The sequence below is a fragment of the Ammospiza caudacuta genome, chromosome 4 (assembly GCF_027887145.1).
Source record: "Ammospiza caudacuta isolate bAmmCau1 chromosome 4, bAmmCau1.pri, whole genome shotgun sequence".
NCBI classification, from domain to species: Eukaryota; Metazoa; Chordata; class Aves; order Passeriformes; family Passerellidae; genus Ammospiza; species Ammospiza caudacuta.
In genome coordinates this window covers 3886841-3912226 of record NC_080596.1, presented here as the reverse complement: position 1 = coordinate 3912226, position 25386 = coordinate 3886841, and the positions used below count along the sequence as shown (strand labels likewise).

Genomic DNA, 25386 nt, shown 5'->3' with positions numbered 1-25386 from the left:
TTTCTTCAGATGTGAGGGATAGAAAAAGTCATGGTTATGAGAGTGGGAAGCAAAGAAAATGAAAAGGAAAGCTTGGCAGGCCTCGAGAGACATTACTGTTTTATTTCCTGTTGTGAGGATTATTGTTCTACAGCCAATCACGATATTAAATGACACACAGTATTGTCCCCAGTATTGTAGTTTATTTTTCTGGCTTTCTCACACACTTCAATCTACATGCAAGCTTATTTTTGAACAAGTTTTAATATTATTAGGGTTAAAAGATGCTAAGTCTATGGATGCACCAGTTCTGAACTGTATTTCCATTTTATCAGTTCTAAATCCCATCCGGTAGATTGGAATGCTTATCTCATGAATATCAAAACAAATTAAATGTTGACTAGCAGTCAAGCAGAAATCAAAATATGCAAATTTCCACATATCCCAATTCTGTAATAGCTACCTCCTGTTACTATTAATAGCTAAATAGTAAAAGCAATTAAATAAAATTTAAAAATAAAATAGCAGTAGTAATTAAATGTGGAGATAATATACTTGGCATCTTTTCTAATGGAATCATTGATTTTTAATTTCCTTTATTTCTCTGAAAGTAAAGTATTCTAGAGGAAAGTGAGCTATAACAATATTCTACAATATATATATAAAACTATAAACTTTGCAGCTTTTACTGCTGTCTTTTTGTGTTCTCTTTTATAGCAGAAACTTACATTCTATACAATTTACTACTGAACACGATAATTTTGCCACATTAATTAGGGGCTTTATTTCACCAAAACTTCAACAGCATTCAAGCAGACTATGGTCTCTTCATTTGGACTAGCACATTTCTTCAGTGGAGAGGAACAATTATTCACCTTTTAGCTTAGCTGTCACCCTGTCCATGTTTCAAGAACTGCAGGGCAGTATTTCCTGATCACTCCTGTTTTTAAAGATAGGGAAATACAGTGCCTATCTAACACTCATTAATGAAATTGGAGCAGGCATATCGAACTGAATATATTTCAAATATTCAGTCTTGCTGTAGCCTGAAAATGTCAGTTGAATCAAAACAAGCAGACAAGTAGACAATTTTTCCTCTTAGAGACAGGGCAGTTGGATGCCTTTACATACAAGTACCAGTTCTTACTCACCTGGCCAGGTCTACTGATGTAAGTGGCTTTATTTCAATGAACAAAAACTGCAGGATTAAAATTCTTATCAATAAGTCACTTTATTCAGTTTCAAATGATACATTTTAACTCCACCACGTACACTGTCAACTTTACATTGCCTGTACATCTACTATCAAGAGCTTTGCATGCAGAAACTCAACCATCTCTTGCAACAGCATGTTTAATATATGAAGATAATTTTAAAATCCAGCTGTCTGCCACAAGTTTAGGCACATGACACTTTGTTCCTGTTACAGGCAGGAACAAAGAGTAAATGAGGTGCCTTCAGATTATGTCCAGTTGTATTCATCAGAGACCAAATGCCATTGCACTGATTAGGATCACAAAGAATGTAAGTGACCCATACTCAGTCATCTCCTGCTTAAACACTTCACCATTGACAAAACATCAATACTGGTTTATAGACACAGCATGCAAGTCAGAATGAACCATGCATTACATAAGAGACCAAAAAAAGCAAACTGAAAGAGCAAACAGATGTTATATCAAAGGGTTTCACACATGGAGGAAATGCAAGCAATGGCAAACAGTACAATTTTAAAAATAAATTTAACACCTCTCCAGTTCTGAGCATGCCACTGTCACAAAATGCAACTTTTCACTCACCAAAGTAGAGTTATGTGAAGCATCACCTGAGACCTCGGGTGTTCTTGTGCTGTTTGGAAGTCTGTGAGGGTTACGAGCTATCGCTTGGCACCAGCCCAACATTTTCTCCTTCCACTTATCCCTTCTCAATTTCTGAAATTCTGAAAATAATTTAGATTCCCTGAAACATTGACACTTTGAATTCATTGTGTGCATGTCTCTGGATGCATGCCTTTTAAAACAGCTTTTTAAGTTATATCTGAACAAGCTAGTAAAACATATTTTTAAAAGAACATATTTTCCTAAATTATTCCAAAGTGCTAAACCATAAAGGTTAGAAAAGAGTCATGCATTTTCAGAGCACCTTACATGCATTAATACTATTTTTGTGTCAGCAAATACAGTGCCTTCTCTCCATGTTAAATCTTCCTCATGTTGTAACTTAAATTTTGATGAGTGTTATTTTAAAGGGGCTTTATTACAGAACACCTCTGAGACTAGCACCATCCCAAAAACTATATAGCATTTGGATACAAACCCCCACATTCACTGAAATAAGGAGAAACAGCCCTAAATCAGCAGCAGATACTAGATAGAAATAAACAGTGCGAAAACACACAAACCTGTATGTTACCCATGCCCAGACACTCCAGAATACCTGGCTCATCTTGAAGTGCTATGCTAGGATATGTTGTAAATAGCAAAACCTAATGCAGGCACACCCGAAATAAATGCTCTGTGCCAATTACAAATTGCCTCTGAATTTACTTCTAGTTTGAAACAATAACAAAATACCTTGTAAATAACACTATCACATTCTGGAAATGCAGCACTAGTAGAGGATACTATTAAGTGTAAGAAATCCTCATAAGTATGTTTAAATCTCGCAATCTGTTTCTTCCCAAGTGAAGTTGGCAACGGAGGAATTCAGTGCAAAACTTTGCTAATTAATTACAAAAAACAACTTAGAACAATTTTATTCTCAACATCTGAAGCAATTTCTAATCTGGTTGTTTATAACATAATGTAATTCAAAATGTGTTATTCTGTTATTTCTGAATCATGAAACATAATAAACAGGAAGATTAACCTTCCAGACTAAGTGCCTAGTACTCCAAATAAGGGTAGCACTAGACTGAATAAAACTGGAAAATAATGGAAAAAAAAATACAATAATGCTGAAGACCTCCCATGGCAGTATGCAGCATCATTGAATACTATGCACTTGTAACTTAAGTTTATTGTTTCTGCAATACATCTCCATGCAGGACACAAATTATGCATACATTTACAGCAGATTTTATCTTTCCAGGTTCTGAGTCTGACAAACTACAACCCCTTCCTGAATAAGCTCTACCATTTCCACACTTAACCATTAATATATAGTTTTCCAAGTATGAAATGCACAAAGCTGTATTCCCCACAAAACCTCACGGAAGTGAAAGGAATAAGTGGAAATTAGCATTAGCTTTATTGCACTGGAGATTGATTAAGTGAGTGAGACAGCAGATTAAGTGATTTTTTTTTTTTTTCAATTTTTTGGTCCCTTTGAATCTCAATGTGAGATAAAAAAGCATGCTCAGTAAGAGATCAATCAATCCTTTCTATACTGCCTGTGCTCATGAAGACAAGAAATCATTTGAATATAGGTACACTCTTATTCTGGTCTCTTTGGTGTGCAGAACCCTTTGGAAGATTTGCAATTCATTTTTTGCCCTGAGCAATCAAAATGACTGCCACTGTCCAGATCATAACTGAAAGAAAGATTTTGCTCTTGCTCATACACCTGAAGAACCACCACAAATAAGTTTCCTGAAAACAATCTTAATTCATCATCTAGATTTCTGAAAAAAATTTAAAAATTACTTTATTCATATTTTTAAGGTGAGAAATTTTTTACTTTTAAGTTAGCCAAGCAAAGGGACACACAATTATTGTCCATCTTGTACAATATCAATGCTAAAAAAAAAGAGAGGTTAAGGATGATATATTAAAAATTAGCCACTTGTTTGAAATAAAAGCATAATATTGCTAAAAAAAATCACAAATCTAGCAAGAGAAGAGAAATTACACGATTACACGCTTAATTCAGGAGCATAGTCAGATTCAGGTAACAAAAGTTACGATTTTCAATCCTTACCAGAATCTAACCGCTATCACAGAACAGCAGGAAATTGAACACAAAACACACTGTTCTTTAGCTAAGCTAAGTTTTGTTCTCTGTGTTCAAAGATTCCCAACAGTAATCAAAGTGACGGTATTTGTCCAGCTGCATGGTTTGGCACACCATCAAAATATTCCAGGAGCAGAGCTGCAGGAATACTGAAATACAAATAGCCTTGACTACTGAGCTCTGCTAAGATAAATACAGCCACTGTTATTCATTATCTATCTCTTCTCTGAGTCTTGCCAAGCTGTGACTTCTAATCAATTATGCTAATTTGGATAAAACCATTAATTGAAGGGCTGGATGCAAGAGAAATCTCTGACAGTTTCTGCTATTTCTGTGTCACCAGTAAGCCACTGGCTTTTCTTAACCAGCCAGTTATTATCCTACGACTGCTGTGTTTCACAGGGACAATCCAGTGTAGCTATAGCATAACAACATAATGACACTAAAACCTTCTGCCAATAAGAAGCTCAACCTCAGGTTTTAAAATTACTTCTATATTAAAAAAATAAATAAATTCATATTAGAATATATGTGATTGTGTCAACAGTTGTACAGGTACTGGTTTTTATTTTCAGTGTTTTGGTGTAATATCTCAGTGCTATGGTGATTCACCAGTGGTTTTTTTTAATTCGGGGGGAAAAAATTACTTTCCACATACAAATGGCAATTACCTGTAAAAATTTCCATAATTTAAAGGCAAAATATATAATCCTCAGAAGAGCTGAGGACCTTCTGCCCCTCCAAACAGAGGACTAATTTTTTGAGTCCAGCATCAAATTAAAATAGCATGAAAGGCCATCAGACTAGAGAAGTCTTATCTTCTTGATTGATACCTGCAGCAACCCTAAAGTACCTGTATAATACCTAATAAAATACCTAATGTTTTAGCCTCATTAAAAACAATGCAGAGACCAACAGAAAACAAGCACACACGCACAAGAATCATTAAGGTGACACCTAGACTGATGGCACCAAGCAAGACTATAATGGTACCAGCTTTCTTGTATAGTTACTGGATATACACAGACACCTCTGCATTAAGTGTAGGCAAGATTCTGAATTCAAACATGTCATGTTTATTAATGACTGTTTTCAGAAGTGCTTCTAGGGCACTACTGGAAGAGTAAACCCAATTATGCACATCTAAATGCCTTTCCCTATCTGTAAAGACAAAATAGAGCTGTCATTTAACTTAGCTATGCAGCTCTTTCAAAACCGCTGCAGAATCAGAGCCCCTCTCTAGACTATCAGACATTACATTATAACCAAGTTTTCCAGAACTTATAGTTTAAGTTTGCAAACTGCCAAATACAGCATATTATTAAAGAATACCTATATTATCTAATCCATTTTCTTTAAAGAAATTACTTTGATGGTCCTGCACCATAATTAACCATAGAATTATTTCTAACTAAATCCAGCCTTTGTTGATTTGTTCTTTTCTCTTATACTGCTAGTATGTATTTTAAGTTGTCCTTAGTCCTTTAAGACTTTGATTCTTTTTTGTCACAACTATGGATGCATATTTCATTTATCGATTCCAACAATTCAATCACTGAAAATAAATAAATTTAAGATGACTGCTACAAAAATTATTGCAGCTAATATTGCTTTGTTTAACCACTCCATAACTACTACGTCCAAAGCATGACAAGAAAGCTCTAAATGTTTTCAAAGAAAATAGTCTTTTGGGCTACTAACAATTTAAAATTTGTGGGTATGTTTGCCTTCATAGTCCTACTCCTTTTTTTCCCCCACAAGGAAGTGTACCTCTTTTGTAAAGCAGAAAGCAATTTTAAATCATTCAAGGCTCTTTAGAAAAACACCAATATGTTTGTTCCCCATGGTAAATTTTTTTGCATTGTAATTATGCCATTTTGCATTTGTGAAGACTTCAAGAAGTAAGTGTTGAGAAATGTATATTTATGGCAACTGATTTAATGTTTAAGAAACCCCCATCTTTTATACATTTAGATACTGCATAAACATCTGTATTTCCTGACGCAGTTTTTGAACTACTTTCATAAGCAACCTCTATTCCATCCTCAAGTATGAATTTGCTGCCTAAAAGGCTCTTGCTGTTAATATCACAGCTACTCTTCAAGGGAATGCCTTGTTCATTCAAGGTTAAACATCTCTGTTGAATTTTCCTCAGACCTTCAAAAAGCAATGGAATTGTATTTGCCACTGCTACAGGTGAGCAGTGAAAGGGTGCCTAAGCCCTCCCACACGATCCTTCAGGACTTCGTGGAAATTTCAGATGCATCAGATTCCCAAGTAGGAAGGACAACAGCCTTGACACAAACATGGAGTTGAGAACAAGAGCAAAGTAGATGTTTTTGCTTTGTGAGTTTGCATATATTTAGCCATACATGACTGACAAGTAGCTTAAATCAAAGCTTCAATCAACAATAAAGATATGACTGGTAAATACACCTGATAAACCATATCCAGCACTTGTCAAATGAAAACTCTTCAGGGAAGATACAGAAATAGCAAAATATGTTAAAATGCAGAAAATCCAAATGAAGCTAAAGCATTAACCACCTCATGAAGTTATGAATGCAATTATCCAAATGAACAGGGCATAATAAGTTACAGTAAGTCTTTAATGGACTTTATTCGGCTTATGAAAAATTAAGTTATTTCTTAAGGTTTCTTCCCATTGTTATGTGATTTATTTACAGAAGAAGGAGGGTATATTTATGCTGTAAAATCAAATCCACCTTGCTTCAAGCAGAGCTCACTAATGAAGTGCAATAAGACAGAGAAGTAACTTTTTTGTAAAAAGCCCAATAAAGGCTAAATACCTGAAAGACATAATTTAACCATGAAACACCACTGTATCAAAGGACAGATCATTAATACTGAATTTAAATTAACTTTAAAGAAAAAAGAGAAAATCAGATTTCATTTTAATACCAGGTGTGTACACACCAAAATGCGCTTAAGACCATGCTTGGTCCAACAGAAGTACCTCCCCTTTGTCAGGGTAGCATTTTTAACAGATTTTTTTTTCTGTCAAATACAAAGTTCTGGGCAGCTATAAACAATCTTCTTAAACATAGAAAGCTCTTGCTTGTGAGCAGTCCAGAGAGTGCTCCTGTTGAGAGGTCAGTCACACATAACCCACACTAGACAGTGGCAATCACTGCTGGAAAGAAGGGCTTATCCTCTTGCTTAGGTATCATGGCTCTTTGTAACACAATCTGTAACAACTCCAGGGCAGGACAGGCCACTGCTACTTTATCTTTGCTGGTCTCCTCCATTTTTCTTACCTCACTTCAGATTGTTTTCAGCATCTCTTTTAGGGTAACTTCAGCCCATCATTAGCATTAGTCATTTGCTCTCATATTCTACTATATAATTTTATAAAACATAACTGTTAAATTGGTTTCTGGTTGCCATTGTTAATAATCAGTGTTTTCAAGAAATTTACTCCTGGTAAGGGTGACAGCCTTCCAGTACCTGAAGGGAGACAGGAAAAATGGAGAGGGCAGGACAAGGGGGAATAGCTTCAAACTCTGGGAGAGTAGGTTTAAATTGGATATTAAGAGGAACTCTTCATTGCGAGGGTGGTGAGGCACTGGAACAGATTTCCCAGATAAGCTGCAGATATCCCATCCCTGGAAGTGCTGAAGGCCAGGTTGGATGGGGCTCTGAACAACCTAGTCTAGTGAAGGTGTCCCTGCCGATGGGAGATGGGTTGGATCTTTAAGGGCCCTTCCAACACAAACCATTCTGTGATTAGTGAGAATTGCAGTCATATCCACTAATATGAATCTGGAGGTATTCTCTGACTGATCAATATCATGAAATAGTTAATCTGAGTGCTAGTTGGTAGAAAATTCAGGGTCACCTCCGGAAACTGAAGTGCAGCTATTTTCTTCTAAAAACTAAAGACCTGAATTGTAATTAGTTAGAAGGCAAAAATTGATAATTCTGTCGGAAGGTATTTAGAACACTTACTGAAGTTAAGTTGCATGCATTATAATCAAGAATATTCTGCTAAATATTTTGAAGACTTTTGTTGCCATCGAGGGTATACCACCTAACGAGCTGACAGAAGAGCCAAATGTGTCAGGAAAATTTGTGACAGATTTACCAAAGGAGAAGATTTGGAATCCTTTTTAATAAAGATTAAATAAGCCCAATTAAATAGCTGTTCACCTAAATCTAACTGAAATATACTGAAATATGTTACTCCCTTCTAGTGGATATTGTGATCATGACTTATGACCTGACTTAGGATCTGACCTCTGCTAGTAGAAAGCCATGACAGATGGCCTATTCAGGGTTTCTTCAGGATAAACGGATTTAAGTTATAAATAATTACTGGCCTACTGGCCTAATACTGCAGTTACTGGTAACAGCTTAAATAACTAGTCCCTTACGTAAGTAAAGTTACATTAACCTAAAAGCTAATAATTATGTGAATAATCATTTGAATAATATTACTTTGATAATTTTTGACCAAAATTTCCAGAAAACAAATTACAAAAGAAGGACTTAGAGATGAATGCATGGGAACAAAAGTATGACTCAAATAGCTGATTTTTTTTTAAATGGGGTTCTCATTAGACAATAATAATGCATAATTATTGCAAGCAATTATTCTTGTTGCTCTGGTTGCTGTCAAAAAACAACCTTGAGAAATTGAGAAAGGAAAAAAAAAAGTTGAAATATTATCAAGTCCTTCTAGTTTTTTTATGTTTGTAGTTGGGAAATACACAGAAAAGTTTTCCTGAATAGATAATAAATCTGGAAAGGTGCAAGAAGATTCTATGAATACCAGTATGGCCCTCTAAACTTATATTAGTGGGACTCTTAAAAGTGCCTTCCAATAGTTTCAAATTAAGCCTGAACCTAATTTATTACAATGCCAGACCATAATGGTTTACTCATTATTTTCCACAGAGAAAACTGGGGGGAGCTTCTTTGTGAGATGAAAGCAATGCAGTACATGCAGTTAAAACCACAACTCACACAGCTGTCAGTGAGCTAAGATTCACACAGCCCATATGCATGTCACAGTTATAATATACCATTCCTCACAAACAATTTTTAAAAAACTAAAGATGTGGTATTTGTTGTGCTTGCTAATTAAAGTGTAAAACTAGAAACAGCATTGGTTTCTCTAAGCACACTGTAAGTATCCACCCTCTCACAAGTCTTTCCAAAGAACCTTGAAGGAAGATGACATTGGCAAGATTACTGACAAAATATAAACTTATAAAACAGAAATCTTGAGTGTACAGCAGAAAAAAACCACAGCATTGCTCCCTGGCTCCCTTTAGTGACTGGGTAAACACAAAGATTTCTAACTCTGGGTGGCTGTGGTGCAGCAGCTCAGGCAGCTGAGTCTCATCCCAAAGGTTTGATCTCTACCTCTGACAGCCCTTTCCTGACTTTGCTACCACTCACACTGCTTTCCACTAGGCTACACTGAGCCCTGGTGCTGACACTGGGACAGGAGTATGCAGCACAGCACGGCACAGAGACGCCCATGCAGGTGTGCAGTGTGGCCTGGCACAGCTGTGCAGTAGCTGTCCATGCAGTCCCATGCAAAGGCCCTGCTCCAAAACCTGGTCAGCTGCTGCACTGAAGAGCAGCTCCATGGCTAAGCCATGAGCCCTGCCCTCAAGAGAGATTCCAATTATTTGTCCTTCTACAGCAGGGGAAGAACAGAGACAGTGTCTTAGCTTTCCTAAGACACCTTACAGCACTGATGACAATGCAATTGCAGCACACAGCCCAGACATGCACACTGGGATTGGGGGCAACCTCAGCAAGTTTGCCAACACCATCAAGGTGTGTAGTTGCGTCAACACACTGGAGGGAAGGGACGCCATCCAGAGGAACCTTGTCCAGCTTGAGGCGGGCCTGTGAGAACCTCACGTTCAAGAAGGCCAGGTGCAAGGTCCTGCACCTGTGTGGGGACAATCCCAAGCAAAAACACAGGCTGGGCAGAGAATGGATTGAGAGAAGCCCTAGAGAAAAGGGCTTGGGGATGCTGGTGGACAAAAAGCTCAACATGACCTGGTAAAATGCACTGGCAGCCCAGAAAGCAACCACATCCTGGGCTGTATCTGGATCAGAATCCCCTCCCCAGCAGGCCAAGGGAGGGGATTCTGCCCCTCTGCTCTGCCCTTGTGAGACCCACCTGGAAGGCTGCACCCAGCTTGGGAGCCTCCAACACAGGAAAGATGTGAGCCTGTTAGAACAGGCTCAGGTGATCCTATGGCTGGAGCACCTCTCCCATGCAGACAGGCTCAGAGAGTTGGGGCAGCTCAGCCTGGAGAGGCCTCAAAGGACATCTTGGGGCAACCTTCCAGTACCTAATGGGAGCCTATAAGAGAGCTGAAAAGGAACTTTTTAAAAGAGTGTGTAGTGATACAATAAACAGTAATGGCCTTAAGCTGAAGGAGGTTTAGATTAGATATTGGAAAAAAATTCACTGCTGTGGGGATGGTGAGGCACTGGAACCAGACGTCCAGAGAGGTTGTGATGTCCTGTCCCTAGGAGTGTTGAAGTCAGCCTGGATGAGGCTGAGCAATCTGGTCCAGAGGAAGATTTCCTGCCTGTGGCAGGGAGGCTGGAAGTAGGTGATCTTTAAGGTCCCTTCCAACCCAAAGCATTCTGGGATTCTCTGACCTGTACTAAATGCCTCCTCAAGGATAACCATGTTTGTGAATCAACAAGATCTGGAATCAGAGCCTTCCACGGCCTTGATGTAATTCACTGACAGAATTTCCTTGCACATAAGTATTTGCCCTGGCTGGCTGTTTTTTCAGCTTCCTCCTCCCCATCAGTACACGATTATTCTCCCTATTTTCTGAAAATTTCTGTCTTTTCATTTACCAACTCTGGCTTCTTCTGCCTTTGGCACTAATCAACGTGTACTGTTTGTTTAAATCACTTGAAAATATAGCATTTGTCCAATATAAAATAGCTGGTACACAGGCTATACCTTCTTTCTTTGGCTTCTCAATTCTTTGAATTCAAATTTTATTCATTTAGAAATTTAGATGTTTTACAGTGAATTCTTATTCAATGACATTTTTATTTGTTTAAGGTTCTATTAAGGTTTGCATTATTTTGACACTCAGCTCTCTGTTATACTATTCATTTTCATATATATGTGTGTCTCTAATCACAGTGTTTTTACAAAATACATTAATTCCCTGCACAAGCATTTACTTAAGTCTTTATTGGCAACCCATGGGAGTCCAGTTTGCATAGAGAATTATCAGTTGTTGTTAATACAAACATTGTTTTTAATGCCTTAAGTTTCCTGCACTATAACAAAAAGTATATTTTCACAAAAAATATACCTCCAGCTGATGTCTAAGATGATAATATCAAGTAAAACATATAGTTTCAATTTTTTGCTTCTCTTTAAAAATGACATTTAAACATAAGTTCTATCATAAGACAGAAAGAAACACATCGTTCTGTTATCATCTATGTAAAATTTCATCCCAAAAAGTCCTTTTTCCCAGCAAGTAAAAGCCCATGACTGCAATATAGAATGAAGGTGCCAGATCAAAATTGGTTTTCAGCAGAGTAGAAGTTCTACTACAGAAGGATTTCCATACAGTTTTACAGAAACAACCCTACAGTCCTTAAATTTATAACACTAACAAAGAAGTCCTGGAACAGAAACAATGCTGGGAATTAAAATACATTTTGCTTCATGTAAGCTCAGTACAGCTATGAAGAGGCATCAAAAGTGTGAAAATTACACTCTTTTTTCATTTGCCACTGAAGTGCTCCCATGCTGGAGTACCAGAATGCACACTTTTCACATTTAGAGATTGGTAAAACCAAACCAAGATTGCCTGCTAGGTGACAAGCAAGATACTGGACCCTTATTCCCAGCAACTGTGCCCCACTGACTTTTTTTGCCATTTCTCCATTCTTCTAGTTTGTGACTGCTTAGCTAAAAATAGTAGTTCTTGGAGAGAAGTCAATTAGGATCTTCTAGACATTTCTGAGTTACTTACAGCAGTAATACACTGTTATCACTAAAAACATGTCCAGTAGATATTGCACTGATCATATCACAGAATCACAGATTATGCTGAGGTGGAAGGGACCCACAAGGATCACTGAGTTCAACTCCAGCCCTGCACAGGAACAACCCCAACTCACACCATGTGCCTGAGAGTTTTGTCCAAACCCTTCTGACACTTCATATCAAGAATTGCTGTTGGAACATAATTCCAACTAAATAATTATGATAAAAATGTTGCATAATGAGTCAACACAGACCTATTGCTGTCACAGATCTATATTTCAGACATATCTGAAGATACAGTATATCTAAATATTTATGTTGCAAAATCTAATTTTTCACAGGTTTATTGATATTAAGGTACCAATAAACTCTGCTTACTGTCTGTTTTATAATGAAGAATCTCAGATTAATAGGAGATTGGTTTCACTTTGAACATTTGAAATAGTTTTGCTTGACAGTACTGATTACTAATAGCGAGGCATAACTATATTCACAATGAACAGAAGCTACATGTAAATTTTAATTTATTCTGGCCTATTGCATCATAGGGTTTTGATCAGTTAGAACTCACACAGAGATGAAACCAGGCCTTGACTCTTTGGCTTCACACAAGAAGTGAAGGTTGTCTAAGCAATTCATGCTGTCACTACCTTTAGAAAAAACAGCGTTAATGGTCTTCAGAATAATTAAGCCAGGCACCTTCTGAATGAGCTAATCTAAAATGAAACAGATAACCATAAGGTAATAAGAAAGTATGGGCAGAATACTAATAAGGTAAATCCTGCTTCTTTGATCCCTTCCAGTTCTTGGTAGAAAGTCAACAGTATAATGAACAAGGAATAGAAATTACTATTTACCTGGACTCTCAAAGAACTTTAGGTCATACCTTCCTGAGAAAGATATTTAAGTAAGTAATCACAGGCATTATGCAAAGTTCTGTGTCAGACAAAAACGTGTCTGTTGAGCAACAATAGGCTCAAACAGGAATATATGAGCTATTTCGGCAGTGAAGAGGTGTTCAAGGTTTTACAGTAGGGTTTTCCTGTTTTAAGCATTAGGAATTCTTGCTTGAGGAAAGTTGCTGAGGCAGACAAAGCAAATAATAAGTAGAGAAAAAGATCAAAATTATTACAGATTATCATACATGCACCATAACTTCATTATCATATACTGCTTTTCCTTGCATTACTTCATACTCAAAGTGGAAAATAATCCCAGAGAGCAGAAGAAAACCCCATTACATGAAACCATGTTTACTGCATTGTCCAGGTCCTTCTTCAAAAGATGAATTTTGATTTCCTCACAGGTTTTAGTATGGCATCAATTAACACTCAGAAGAAAGTCTCCTTTACCCACATGTCCCTCACCATACAGGTTACAAATTACTTGTGCCTCTGACACAGTCACAGACAGAGACAGCCTGGCTCCAAACATCTACTTTGCTGATGTGTGATAGGACTGCAGACATGGGTTCAAGGCCTGGAAGCAGTTCAGGTGAGAAGTGGTTATTAACTAACACCACCCACAAGGCTGGCTTCTGAAAAGCCACGGGAGCACTGCCCTTCTCAGGAGTCACCACATGTGAAGGCTTGTTAGCAAAACCACAGCAAGAACATGTCAAGACAGCTGGGGCCACACTGCACCTGAGCAATACATACCTGAAATTTGAGGCACCAGAAAGGATGCCCAAGCATCCTTGTGAAAGGATGCCCAAGCATTTCTGTATCTGTGTTTTTATTCCAATGAAAAACTGATTGCTTCCTGTCCAAGTTAACATACCTTAGTTCTAAAACTTCACAGAAATCATTTAGGTGACAGCTCAGAATTAAGCCTCTCTTATTGTTCTGATTCTCATGAAATACAGGTGCCTACCTGTACACCTTTTAAGGGAAAACGCTCCTAATAATTACTTCATCAGGATTTATGCTATGAGCAACCTTTACTGGGACTGGATGGAATGAGAATTAGGAAGGAAAATTTCCTCCCTGAAGTATTCCCCCTCTTTGGCTCTTTTACTGGAAAAAAATATACTGACAATTATTCTTTTATGACTTTTTCATTAATGTTAAGCACTCACTTTAAACTTGTGACATCCATAAACTTAATTTGTGAGGTCTTTCATAGATATGTGGCTTTGTTTTTCACCTCTGCAACACATGGTATTTTATATTACAAGGAAGGAGAATAAAACCTGCCTCACAATAACATTCATATCTTTCCAATACTACCACAACCAGAGGCTAAGGCAGTGCTATACATAATTTACAGATCTTAAGAGTGCTGATGGACCTGGAGTTTAATGTGCCAACAGCTTTGCCCTTGCCAATGTACAATGTGCCATTAGAAGATGTGACCCAAGTTGTCAGGAATCCTTCATTCACCAGTAAAAATCTAATGTTTTGTGGCTTTCAAATCCTGTTAACCCCTCATTCTAGGTGTAAAACTTGGTGACAACCCTTAACATTATGTACCCTCCTCAGCTATCTAGTTGCACTAGATCCCTGAATTTTTAACAGGCTTTGTTCTATCTTAACAGTTTTGCCCAGAGTAAGGAACATATGGGCTTAATTATTTAAGGATTTCTAAGAGTTTGGAAAAAACAGACATGTCATATTTTACAATTATATTTCACCTAATTAAGCAAAAATAAATTATTTGTTTCAAGAACTGACTCAGTGAAATCTGTCATTCCCTAAATTTCAAGGGTTGCATGAGTAGGGCAATTGACTGATAAACCCATGGGAACACAGCTGGTGATTTTACAGCAACTTTTGAAGGAAATGAAAAGTGTAAACTTCATCACCTTTACCACATCCTACAATTTATGTCTCACATAGAAGACAAACATCTGCTCCACAAATTAAAAAAGAAAGAAAGGAAAAATCCCCCCACAGTAAAGTTTATCAAGGTTTTTCTGAGTTTAGCAGGAGAAATGAAGACAGTAACAAATCTGAATAATCTTTAGCATCAATAATTTTTTAAGACAAGCAATATCCAGTAATTTTTAAGAAAGTTTACTGTTCTATACTGAAATAAAAAAAAAAAATCCCACAGAAGACTTGAAGAGACACTAGTTTCCAAGACAATATATCCATGGTTTAATTTTTTTTTGTAGTGATCAAATAATAGCATATATTATAATCTTCTGAGAGCATCACTTTCTCACAAGCAGACTAATACACCCATATAAATGCACCTTCTCCTGTCATAACACTCAATTTCAGCTCATTTTAAAAAATTATTTTCAATGACAATCTTTTTAGGGAGAAAGGATTGCGTTCATAATTTTGTGTGATTTGGCATTTCTACTAGTGTTTTAGCCATTAATGGGTCAGCTTGATAGCCTCTCATTGGCACACCTTCTTTACTTCAAACATCAAAAATAGGTAATGTTGATTTTTAAAAGTCACTTGGCCTCCCTACCATAATGGCAACTGAGAGTTCCCTGCCTCATTTCAATGAGATTTGAAGAACCACAAATTTTAACAAAATAAATAATTGCATTTATATAATGTATGTTAAAGAATTTGAAGGAACTTGTATCACAAGGGGTCACTAAACTTCTTGCCTGATCACAGCTTTGAGCAAGCAATTTGATGTTCTATCTGCTATAACCACAGGACTCAGCAAGTCCAGTTTGCCTGATGCATGGAAAACCTCTCTTTATAAAAGGACTGGAAGCAAACACGCAGTAGAAGGCATAGCATTCTAAATATTAGAAGAATCATCTTTCTTACGAGTTGTGATGTCGCTTGACAGACACAGAATCATAAAATCATTTAGGTTGGAAAATCCTCAGAGATCATAAAATCCAACCATTAACCCAGCAGTGCCAAGTTAGCCACTAAATCAGATCCCCAAGCACTGCATCTACATGTCCCCTCCTTTAAATAGCTCCAGTGACTCGTCCCTTTGTTGGGCAGCCTCTTCCAGTGTTTGATCAGCCTTTCAGTGAAGAAGTTTTTTCCTAATATCCAATCTAAACCTCCCCTGGTGCAACCTGAGGCAATTTCCACTGGTTCTGTCAGGTGTTACTTGGGAGCACAGACCAACCTTCACCTCATTGCAGCTTCTTCCTGGGCTCTCCCCAAGCCTTCTTTTCTCCAGACTACACACCCCCTGCTCCTCCCAAAATTTGTGCTCAAACCCTTCACCAGCCCTGTCACCCTTCTCTGGACATGCTCCAGCCCCTCAGTGTCCTTCCTGCAGTGAGGGGCACAGAACTGGACACAGGATTTGAGGCGTGGCCTCACCAGTGCTGAGTACAGGGGACAATCCCTGCCCTGGTCCTGCTGGCCACACCATTGCTGACACAAAGTCTCTGGAACTTGAAAGATCAGAAATCAACAAACAACAACAAACAACAAAATATAACACTTGTTCTGGGATAATTCAGACAATATAATAACAAAATTATTAGCTAAAGCTGTGATTAAGAGAGCATTTAACAAATTGGCTCTCTTTTTTAAGGTAGTGTTGGTTTTTTGAAATACAAAGCTTTTGAGCTGATACTCAATGCCTACCCATCATTCTCTTGAAATCCTTTAACTTAAGTTTTAAACCCCTAATGTAATGAAATACAGCTCCTTGAGGTGTATTTTTTTTATAAATTCAAAACCAGTGGAGGGAGGATGAGATTCTGCAAGAAAGTTGAAAGTTGAAATCTGGCCTGTAAAATAAATACTTAGCCAACAGGCCTAGCTGTAAAATAATGAGGAATGGTCAGGAATAATATATATGTAATCAGACCTATTTCCCCCTTTTGCATAAGCTATGTCCTTCCTTACAGTCATGACTATGTCCACAGATATGTTAGGAAGGAAGAAACCAAGTCTTCAGGGTGGGCACAGCACAATGACAAAGGGAAAAAAATTTAACATTTCTGTTGGTGCACAGTGACAGGTAAGAGTTTGAAGTAAGAAAAAAATAACTGAGGCTAAAGAGAACCCTGTTTCCTGGGCACATTTAGCAATAGGATACTCACTTCAGGGAGGCAAATTTTTATAAATACTTAAATTACAAATCCACTTTAGTACTTCAGTGATTTTCAGATGGATAAAATGTTACCAAACATTTTGTAAGGAATGAAGTAATGTTAAACTGAGGAGGGAAGCGACAAAACTTGTCCAAAAATGTAGAGGTGTGTGCTTTTCCACTTAGTGGTCAATTTAGTGGATGCCTTCCATGGTGCTCCTCGATCCCTCTCTATACAGGATTTATTTCATATTTTCTCAGCACTAGAGGAAGATTGCTGAAAATAGGATCTGTAACACACTCACAACTTTCAATCTGGTTTCAAATTTGGCATGCTGACAGCAGCAAGCCAATCCCATAGCAAAAGTGACTTTTCAAAATTCTCATACTTGAGATAGCTCACTATTGAATCCTCCCCTTGAGATAGTTCACTACTGAAAGCATTCAGATGGCAAGTTTCTAGCTACATATCACTAAATAAACACAGTAAAAAGTTCAGTTATACTGCAATTTGTTTCTGATTAGAGGAAATAAAAATGGTGCTGCAGGTTCAGCACTTCTTTTTCAGTGTTTGCTATGAAGTGTTGAATACTACATAAATTTTCCAAATGCAGATGTTAACAAATCAGCCTAGGCTTTGAAGAGAAATTCCTATCACTTCATGTCTAATCCAAAAATACACAGCATATTACAGAATGCCTTCTCTTCATATCTTTGCAATTCCACTCTTCTCCCCATAGATAAAAGTGTTTGGAATTTAATAAAGAAATATTAATTGCACACTAAAACCAGAATCCAGCCTACTCATTTGTACCATATCCTGTTTTTTACTGTGCAATTGAAAGTAATTAGACATGAATAAAAATTAAGTAACTTGGGTCTAAATGCAAAACTCAGTCCAATTAAAGAACACTTGGGGCTGAAATGAGAGGTGTGTGAAATAACAATAAATGATCGTGTGATAGATGATTGCATCATGGGTAATAGGTAGGGGTGAAGTCAAGTACAGACTGGAAAACCTACCCATGCAGTCATCCCTGTCCAGGTAGGAACAACTGTAGGTGAGCTCTGCAGCTGACCTGTGCACCTGTAGAGCTGTTCCTATCCATACTGGCCTCATAGGAAAAGCCAAGCAATTGGCTGAGAGGCACAGCAAGTACTGTAAACTGTGTACTTTAATAAAAGTACCATAGTACTTTAACTATTTAGAGTAAAATTTTCATATATTTCTGTAGGTTGTTTTGTATGTTCTCTATTTGCAACAAGATAATTCTACATTGCTTCCACACAGTGATGAATGTCAATGGGGGGAATTAAAGATGACAAATATATAAAGATAAAATTATCACCATCACAACTGCTATATAGCTTATTCATCCAAACAAAAAGCAAAACTTATAGTTGCAAATAAATTCTTCAAAAAGTAATTCAAAAATTTTTTGGATCATATTAGCCTTTCACATAATATTTTCCCCCTCTCCTGAAAATCTAGCCCATCAGAAATTGAATGGTAAAAGTCTAGGAGATTTGGGATTGTTCAGCCTGGCAAAAAGAAGGCTTCAGGGTGACCTAATTGCAGCCTTCCAGTACCTGAAGGGGTCCACTGAAGAGATGGAGAGACATTATTTACTATGACAGAAGAAAGGGGAGTGAAAAAGAGTGGGTTTAGATTAGGTATTAGGAAGAAATTCTTTCCTGTGAGGAGGGTGAAGCACTGGCACAGGTAACCCAGAGAAGTTGTGGACTCCTCATCCCTGGGGATGTTCAAGCCCAGGCTGGATGGGTCTCCGAACAACCTGGTCTAGTGGAAGGTGTCCCTGCCCATGGCAGGGGGGTGGAACAAGATGACCTCTACAGTCCCTTCTAACCCAGGCCATTCTGTGCTTCTATGCTTATTCTTATTATTTTACCATTATTGAAAATTACCAAAAGTACTACTTAAATTGCCTAACATATTTTTTAACTCCATCCTGCCTTTTATAAAACTCCAAACCTTTAAAAATAGATGCACTGGTGAATGATTTATTTCCTTAAGATCACATCCTATACTGTTTCTGATTTTTTTTAACATGTTTTAAAAACAAAGCAAATACTGAAACCAAGGGAAGCAATGCTCACATAAAACCTTAGGAGCAGTGCACCAAATGTTTCATTTGGAAGGTCCTCTGAGAGCTGCAACTATACACACAGAAACACAATTGTATTCTGAAGCATTGAATGCAATAGCTCCAAACACAGAACACTTGATCCACTAATACCTGGATATCTGGTTTGAAAAAAGGAAGTGTTATTTTATAAAGCCACGACTTGCAATTCAATGCAAAATCCAGGGGTTTGTCAAACAAAAGGTCCCACAGACCTTAGACTGAGAAAAAAATTAGACAGAGAAAATATGCAATCCCCTCTGAGGATTATTTTTGTTGACTCACATCAATTTTAGTTAACTCTGATACAGTTCTGTGTACCTAAAGAGGACAGACCTTTTTGGCAAAGTTAGTGATGTGAAACAATTCTCCTGTAATTTCCAGTACCACCAACAGCTGTTGCGATCACTAGGATATGTCATTACCATGACCTACCAGAGAAGTTCAAAAAGCAAGATGGTTTTAGAAGTTCAGTCCAACTCTGCAAGACTTTGCCTACTTCCTAAATAAGCACACACAATCTGTAACGAATGCAAAGCTCAAGATTACCATGGTAAAATCAAGATCTTGGATTTCAGCACTGCTCCCCGGAAGGATCCATGAAGTTGTAAATGCAAAAGTTGCAAAGGCATTAATATTAATGATTTACCTTGTGCCAATCCAGACTGCTCAAAATAACTTCAGCTCACACAGAGTTCAGTAGGGGACAAAACCTTCTCTAAGATGAGTAAGTACCTACTGGAAGTACCCAACACAGAAGGCTGCATGTCCAATAATTGCTTTTCAAATAGATGCCCAAAGCTGGAGTGGAAATAGTGCAAAATGTGTCAACAGAAATTTAGTGCAAATTTAGTGCAAAATGTGTCAACAGAAAACATAGGGTTTTTTTGTTAATAATTGTTTATTTTTGTTGTTGAGGATTTTGTTGTTGCTGCTTTTTAAATCAGAACTGATTTTATTAGTCAGCCCTCATCAGATCAACACGATTCATCCTAAGAGCCTCTTTATCACTGCTTTGGCCATTGGCCATATCAGTAAGTGTCTACCTTACAGGAAAATATTCAATCTCAAAAGCATACAAGAAAGAAAGACATTCTAAACCTGAAGGCCAATGTTGGGTATTGGGATTTTATACAAGAAATTTATTCATTATTCGAACATAAAAATAAACCAACACCCAAGGGAAAAAACAAACGAACAACAAAAAAAAACAAAAAAAAAAACCCCTGAAACAGAAGCTTCTAAATAGGTTATATCCTAGCAAGAAAGCTGAAACAAAGGGAGACAGCACTTGCAAAGCCCTCATGTTTGTCAGATCACTAAAACTGACAGTGTTGAACCACAGAGAAATAAAAATAGAAGAAAAATCTTCCACTGAGCCACTGAAAGATATTTCAAGAGGTTCACACATTTCTGACAGTGTTTCTCCATGCACAGGGGCATGGAGAAAATGTTTTCCTTTTTAAAACAACTAGTAAGAGCTGCACTCATAGGATTTAAGGAGGGGTTTCTTGAATCCTAAAACTTAATGGGCTCTTTTACTAATATGTTTACATCAATAACAATATTTATGCTGTTACAATGGTAAGATCATACAGAAATTTTGCAATTAGCATGGAACTTGACACATTCAGTACCACTCACAGGTATATCAGGTTTTGCACAGCAGTTCCCCTTCCTTCAGAAGGGGAAAAAAAGCATAGAAAATCAGGAATTTTCTCCTCCTACTGCTGATTTCTACCATCAAATCAACCAGGTATCATCAACGGCACAACCCCCTTCCAAGGAAGGGAGAAACACTCAGCTGTTCACCATCACCTTTTTCTTTCCCTTAGAACAAACACACACCCAAAGGCCAAGCTTGCTGGAAAATGAAAAATGCCGATAATGAGCTATATCCAAAAGAGAAAAAGAAAGAAAACCATGTCTCCAGGAACAGTGATATCTCTTAAGTGCCTTAGAGAAAGAGAAGCAAATCTGCATATCTCCTATGGTTTACCAGTAGCTTTACTGTGAGATGGTATTAAAACATATATTATGTAAGTACACTAATGGGGATAAGAGGGTTGCCTAACCTCCCAAGATAATTATATCTAATCTAGTTTCTTGGAAATATACTACCACAGACCAATTAGAGTAGATTTTTGCTGTTTTTCCTGCTTATAAAAAAATCCCTTCAATATACAATCCACATTCTTAACTACTTCTTCAACAAAGAGACAAATGTATTTCAGAGTAACATAGAAATGGAGAACTTAATATCCATTTAAGCATTACTCTTTCCTTAATTATTCATTCTGTTAACACTTTCTGGTTGTTAAATTTTAGCAAATATGAAGAGAAGTATATCTTGTGCTCTGTTAGGCTTGAAGAACTTATCTGCTGAATTCACTTCATTATTTTCTAAAAAGGGAAAGAAAACAAAACTACAAGTCATGCTTTCACATAATAATAGAAGTCTCTCCAAATAATTATCACTATGCCAAAACCACAGATTTAGAAAGGGATTTAGTACCTAAATGCCTATCATAGAACTTAAAGGTGTTTTGGCACCACATTAAAATATTTGGCTCATTTGAGCTTAACCCTCATCAGTTCCTGAAAATTAGGTGCAGTGACCTAACTGAGCAATGCACATTCAAATTACACCCTTTCATCTTCACTGCTGCAAGTCCTATTTACTCCTCTTATTTTAGTTTTATTACATTACCTTAACCTGGTTCTAGATTTTGGGATCACAGCACATCCTGGATATACGGTGGGAAAATAACTGTCACAACTCTGGCCCAAACTTCAGATTTTCCAAGTCTGGACTTTGGTGATTCTGGTGAGGCCAAAGAAATTGCATTCTGTACAGGCTGGGCAAGCATTTTTCTTCTCTGTTACTTCATTCCATGTGGACTCCATGTTCACACCACCATAAACAGCCATACACTTCATTCTGAGCAGAAAAAATGAGCTGCTTTCACGGGTACATTAGAAGCAACAATGAATAATGAGTACATCCCATGAAGGATGAAACATGGGTAAAAGTGCACTTTATAAGCAGGAATGCTCAAGGCACAATAGCAAAGCTGTTAAAAATCTGTCATACTTGCTATATTTAATGTAACAGTAACATAGCAATTGCTATGTTTTAATCAGTATTTACTAAAGATGAGATATTAATGAGAAAAGAAATTACTGTGTATTAAAACTACCAACTCAAAATGAAAACGAACTAAACCCAAACAGCAGCAGCAAAAAAAATTAAGAATTTTTTTTTTCCTCATTTCTGCTGATTGCTTACACTGATACTTCAGGAATTACTAAAGATTCCATTCATCTGCTTCACTAAAATCAAATTCCCCTGCTGATCAACAGGGGAATGAAGGCATTCCTGCTGCCACTGATTCCCGAAGATATTGATCAATAAACATAATCATTTATGCGTAGGGGAAAAGAAAGAAATCTTGTAAATTGTTTTAGGATTTGCCACTTTTCAAAAAAGCTAATTATGACACCGCTTTTTTAACAATTACTTCATAACAGGACTTTAACCTTTTGTGAAGAAACATAATATTCTTGAAGTTGCAACCATTGCTTTTCTCAGCTGAAACATTATTTTAACAAACAGTGAACTTGTATGGTTTTAATCCTTTTAATTAATACAGTAAGTAAGTAACAATGTTTTAGTAGCAACATGGCTTGACTTAGACCTTGATGCATAAGAGCATTTGAATTTTTGACAGAAAATAAAACTCCTTATAAAGAACAGGTACAAGAAACAAACTCACTAAGCCTCTACTTTGTAGAAAGACTTTGGATTGTCTTCATATAAATACACATTTACATGTAAGAAGAAATAACAGATCTTTCTAAAATGAAGATATATAAAATTGCAAAATTGTCCTGTAGTAATGAATCCCTAAATTACTTTTTTATTGTTGTTGCATTGCTTTCTCCCTAATTCTTCATTAATTTCCTCTACGTTTCTCAGCAAGATCCGTTTATATTTATCTTTGTGTCACGGTAGTTATGAAAAGTGATTATGAAAAAAGGAATGCAGTGGAAATGTTTGTAGGATCAGCATTATCATAGGTGTTACTTGAAAAGGACTCAAGGGATCTCAGAAATCACACTCTTTGTGCAGATGAACAGAAAGTTTATTACTGTCTAGTTTGAAGACTTAAAGCTTTCTAGAGAACTATCAGTTTTGTGTTTTTTCAAATAATATTCAAAGGCACTCAAAACTACCCAAACTGTATTCTGTCTTCATTTATCGCAATTCTGATTCATGGTAAGGAACTGCTGTAAGGATTACAGTATTACATTCCTAGTGCATGACAACAAAAATCTCTATCAGCCTCTCAAATGTGTTGCGGTTTATTAGGGCTGTAAATTTTGCTGGTTTACCTGTCCAACTATACTTTTATTGTTCACTCTTAAATGGCATCATGGTCTTTTGCATTTTGGAAGCAGATGATGTTGAAAGTCTTCAAATAAAAAACTGTTGAGAGCAAGACAGGAGTCTTGCTCAAATTTAAACTCACACAGTATTTCCAAATGACTACCCAAGAATTTAAAATACTGTACACTTTTGTGTAAAACAACAGGGTGTCTGCTGAAGCAAAAACAAAACCTGTGCAATGATCTGCACACTTGGAATTTTAATGGGCTGGATTTACTACATCTTCATCTGATTTTACTAAGGAAAAAAAAAGAAACAAAATGTGTATAACACCAAATGTTAGCAGGCTTTTTGCCTTCTGCTACAGCCTCTTCTAAAAGGAGAAAGGAGACAAAGGATAGGGGAATTAGATACAATTTATGCTAGTTCAATATCTTTTATATCTCCCAGATGATGGAAGTTTGAAGTACCAGCCCTCAAAACTCAATTAAACTAATGCTCTTGTGTTATTTGGTCAGACAAATTCTAAAACTACTCTGTGTTAGAAACCAGCATTAAACAAAACAGAAAATGAAGGGCCTCACTGCAGAAACAAAAGCTGTGAAACTACAGTCGGCTATAAGAGCACTTCAAATGAAAGACCTATGCCAGGAAACTTACACAAATAATCTCTCTCCATAAACCAATTACAGATAGATGGGTGTTGCCTTATTAACCACTAATGTATACTTCACACAGTAAATATCAACATTTTGACCAAGCAGCACTACCTGCACTATCAGAACAGCCAGAACAATGCACTGAAATTATACCAGAAATTGAAGAGATGAACTCTTAGAGAACCAAATTTTGGTACATGACTTACTGAAATTAAATGGGAGGGAAGTAAAGGGATAGCACATAAATCCCTCAACAGTTTGCAGCTCGTGCAACAATTTAAACAACAGTATTATCTTAACAGCTGTCAGTCACTACATGTCAAACACAACTCATTTCAGTGTTACATTATAGCAAAAAGACAACTCCCCGATTTGAATGCTTGACAAAAGAATCAAAAAGACAAATCATGTCAGAGGTTGCAGGAATCATACTGGGAAAAAATAAAATTAACTAAAATACACCTTGAGGTGTTTACTATGTAAATTCATCTTGCCTATTTTCTATTCAGGAAACTTCAAACCGCAAGAAAAATCACATTATAATTAATTTCAGAATTAAATTTTTTTGCTACTCTATGATCAAACTAAAAAAAAAATTAAAATTTAAGCCATTCTTAGAGTGTATTCTTAATGTATTCTGAAAAGTGGGTTTTCTTTCAATTAATACTTTCAGAAGGGAAAACAGTAACTTTTTTTAATTAAAGTAATTTTTTGTAGTTGTTTTAGCAGGTTTACTTAGCAAATAATACCAACAAAATGTAAGCAAAGACTATGAACTTCATTTATGCTTTCATTTTCAATTTTTAACATGACCAAAGCAAGTAATTTTCCTAGTTTTATTCATGGACATACCTGTTCCATCTCTTCTGAACCTTTTCAACCAAGAGACAGCACAGACCATTTGGGCCTAAGAGTTAAAGTTCAGCAAGACATTTAGCACCCAAAAACACCTCCACAATGAAAAGTGTTGAACAACATGAACTGAATACTGCCAAATTGTTACCTTAGCAAGCTTCCTGAAAAAACACTTGTAGATACACACATATATGAGTGTGCCATGGGGTGAAGCTTACTTGAAGGAGTCATTCAGATAAAAAGGGTCTGAACAATAGGTCTGCCTGGTAATTACATTAAAATTCGAAAAAATAAATATAGTTATCCCTGATGACACATGTAAATGGCATGGGGAAGGGTGACCCAAATATCTTCCAAATGACAGGGCCTATCTTGTTTCCCAGCTATGTAACGAAAGAAAATAAGGCAGACATA

At 36.8% G+C, this 25386-nt stretch overlaps 1 protein-coding gene across 2 annotated transcripts in view; it reads right to left on the bottom strand.

Annotated features, from left to right (window-relative positions):
* The window catches only part of MARCHF1 (membrane associated ring-CH-type finger 1), a 125819-nt gene that overhangs the window by 85654 nt on the left and 14779 nt on the right, over nt 1-25386 (bottom strand). For both annotated transcript variants that reach the window (XM_058803545.1, XM_058803546.1), the window contains exon 2: nt 1779-1918. In XM_058803545.1, coding sequence (XP_058659528.1) covers nt 1779-1880 — 102 coding nt within the window. In that variant the 5' untranslated portion in view covers nt 1881-1918. The remainder of the gene's footprint in view (nt 1-1778; nt 1919-25386) is intronic.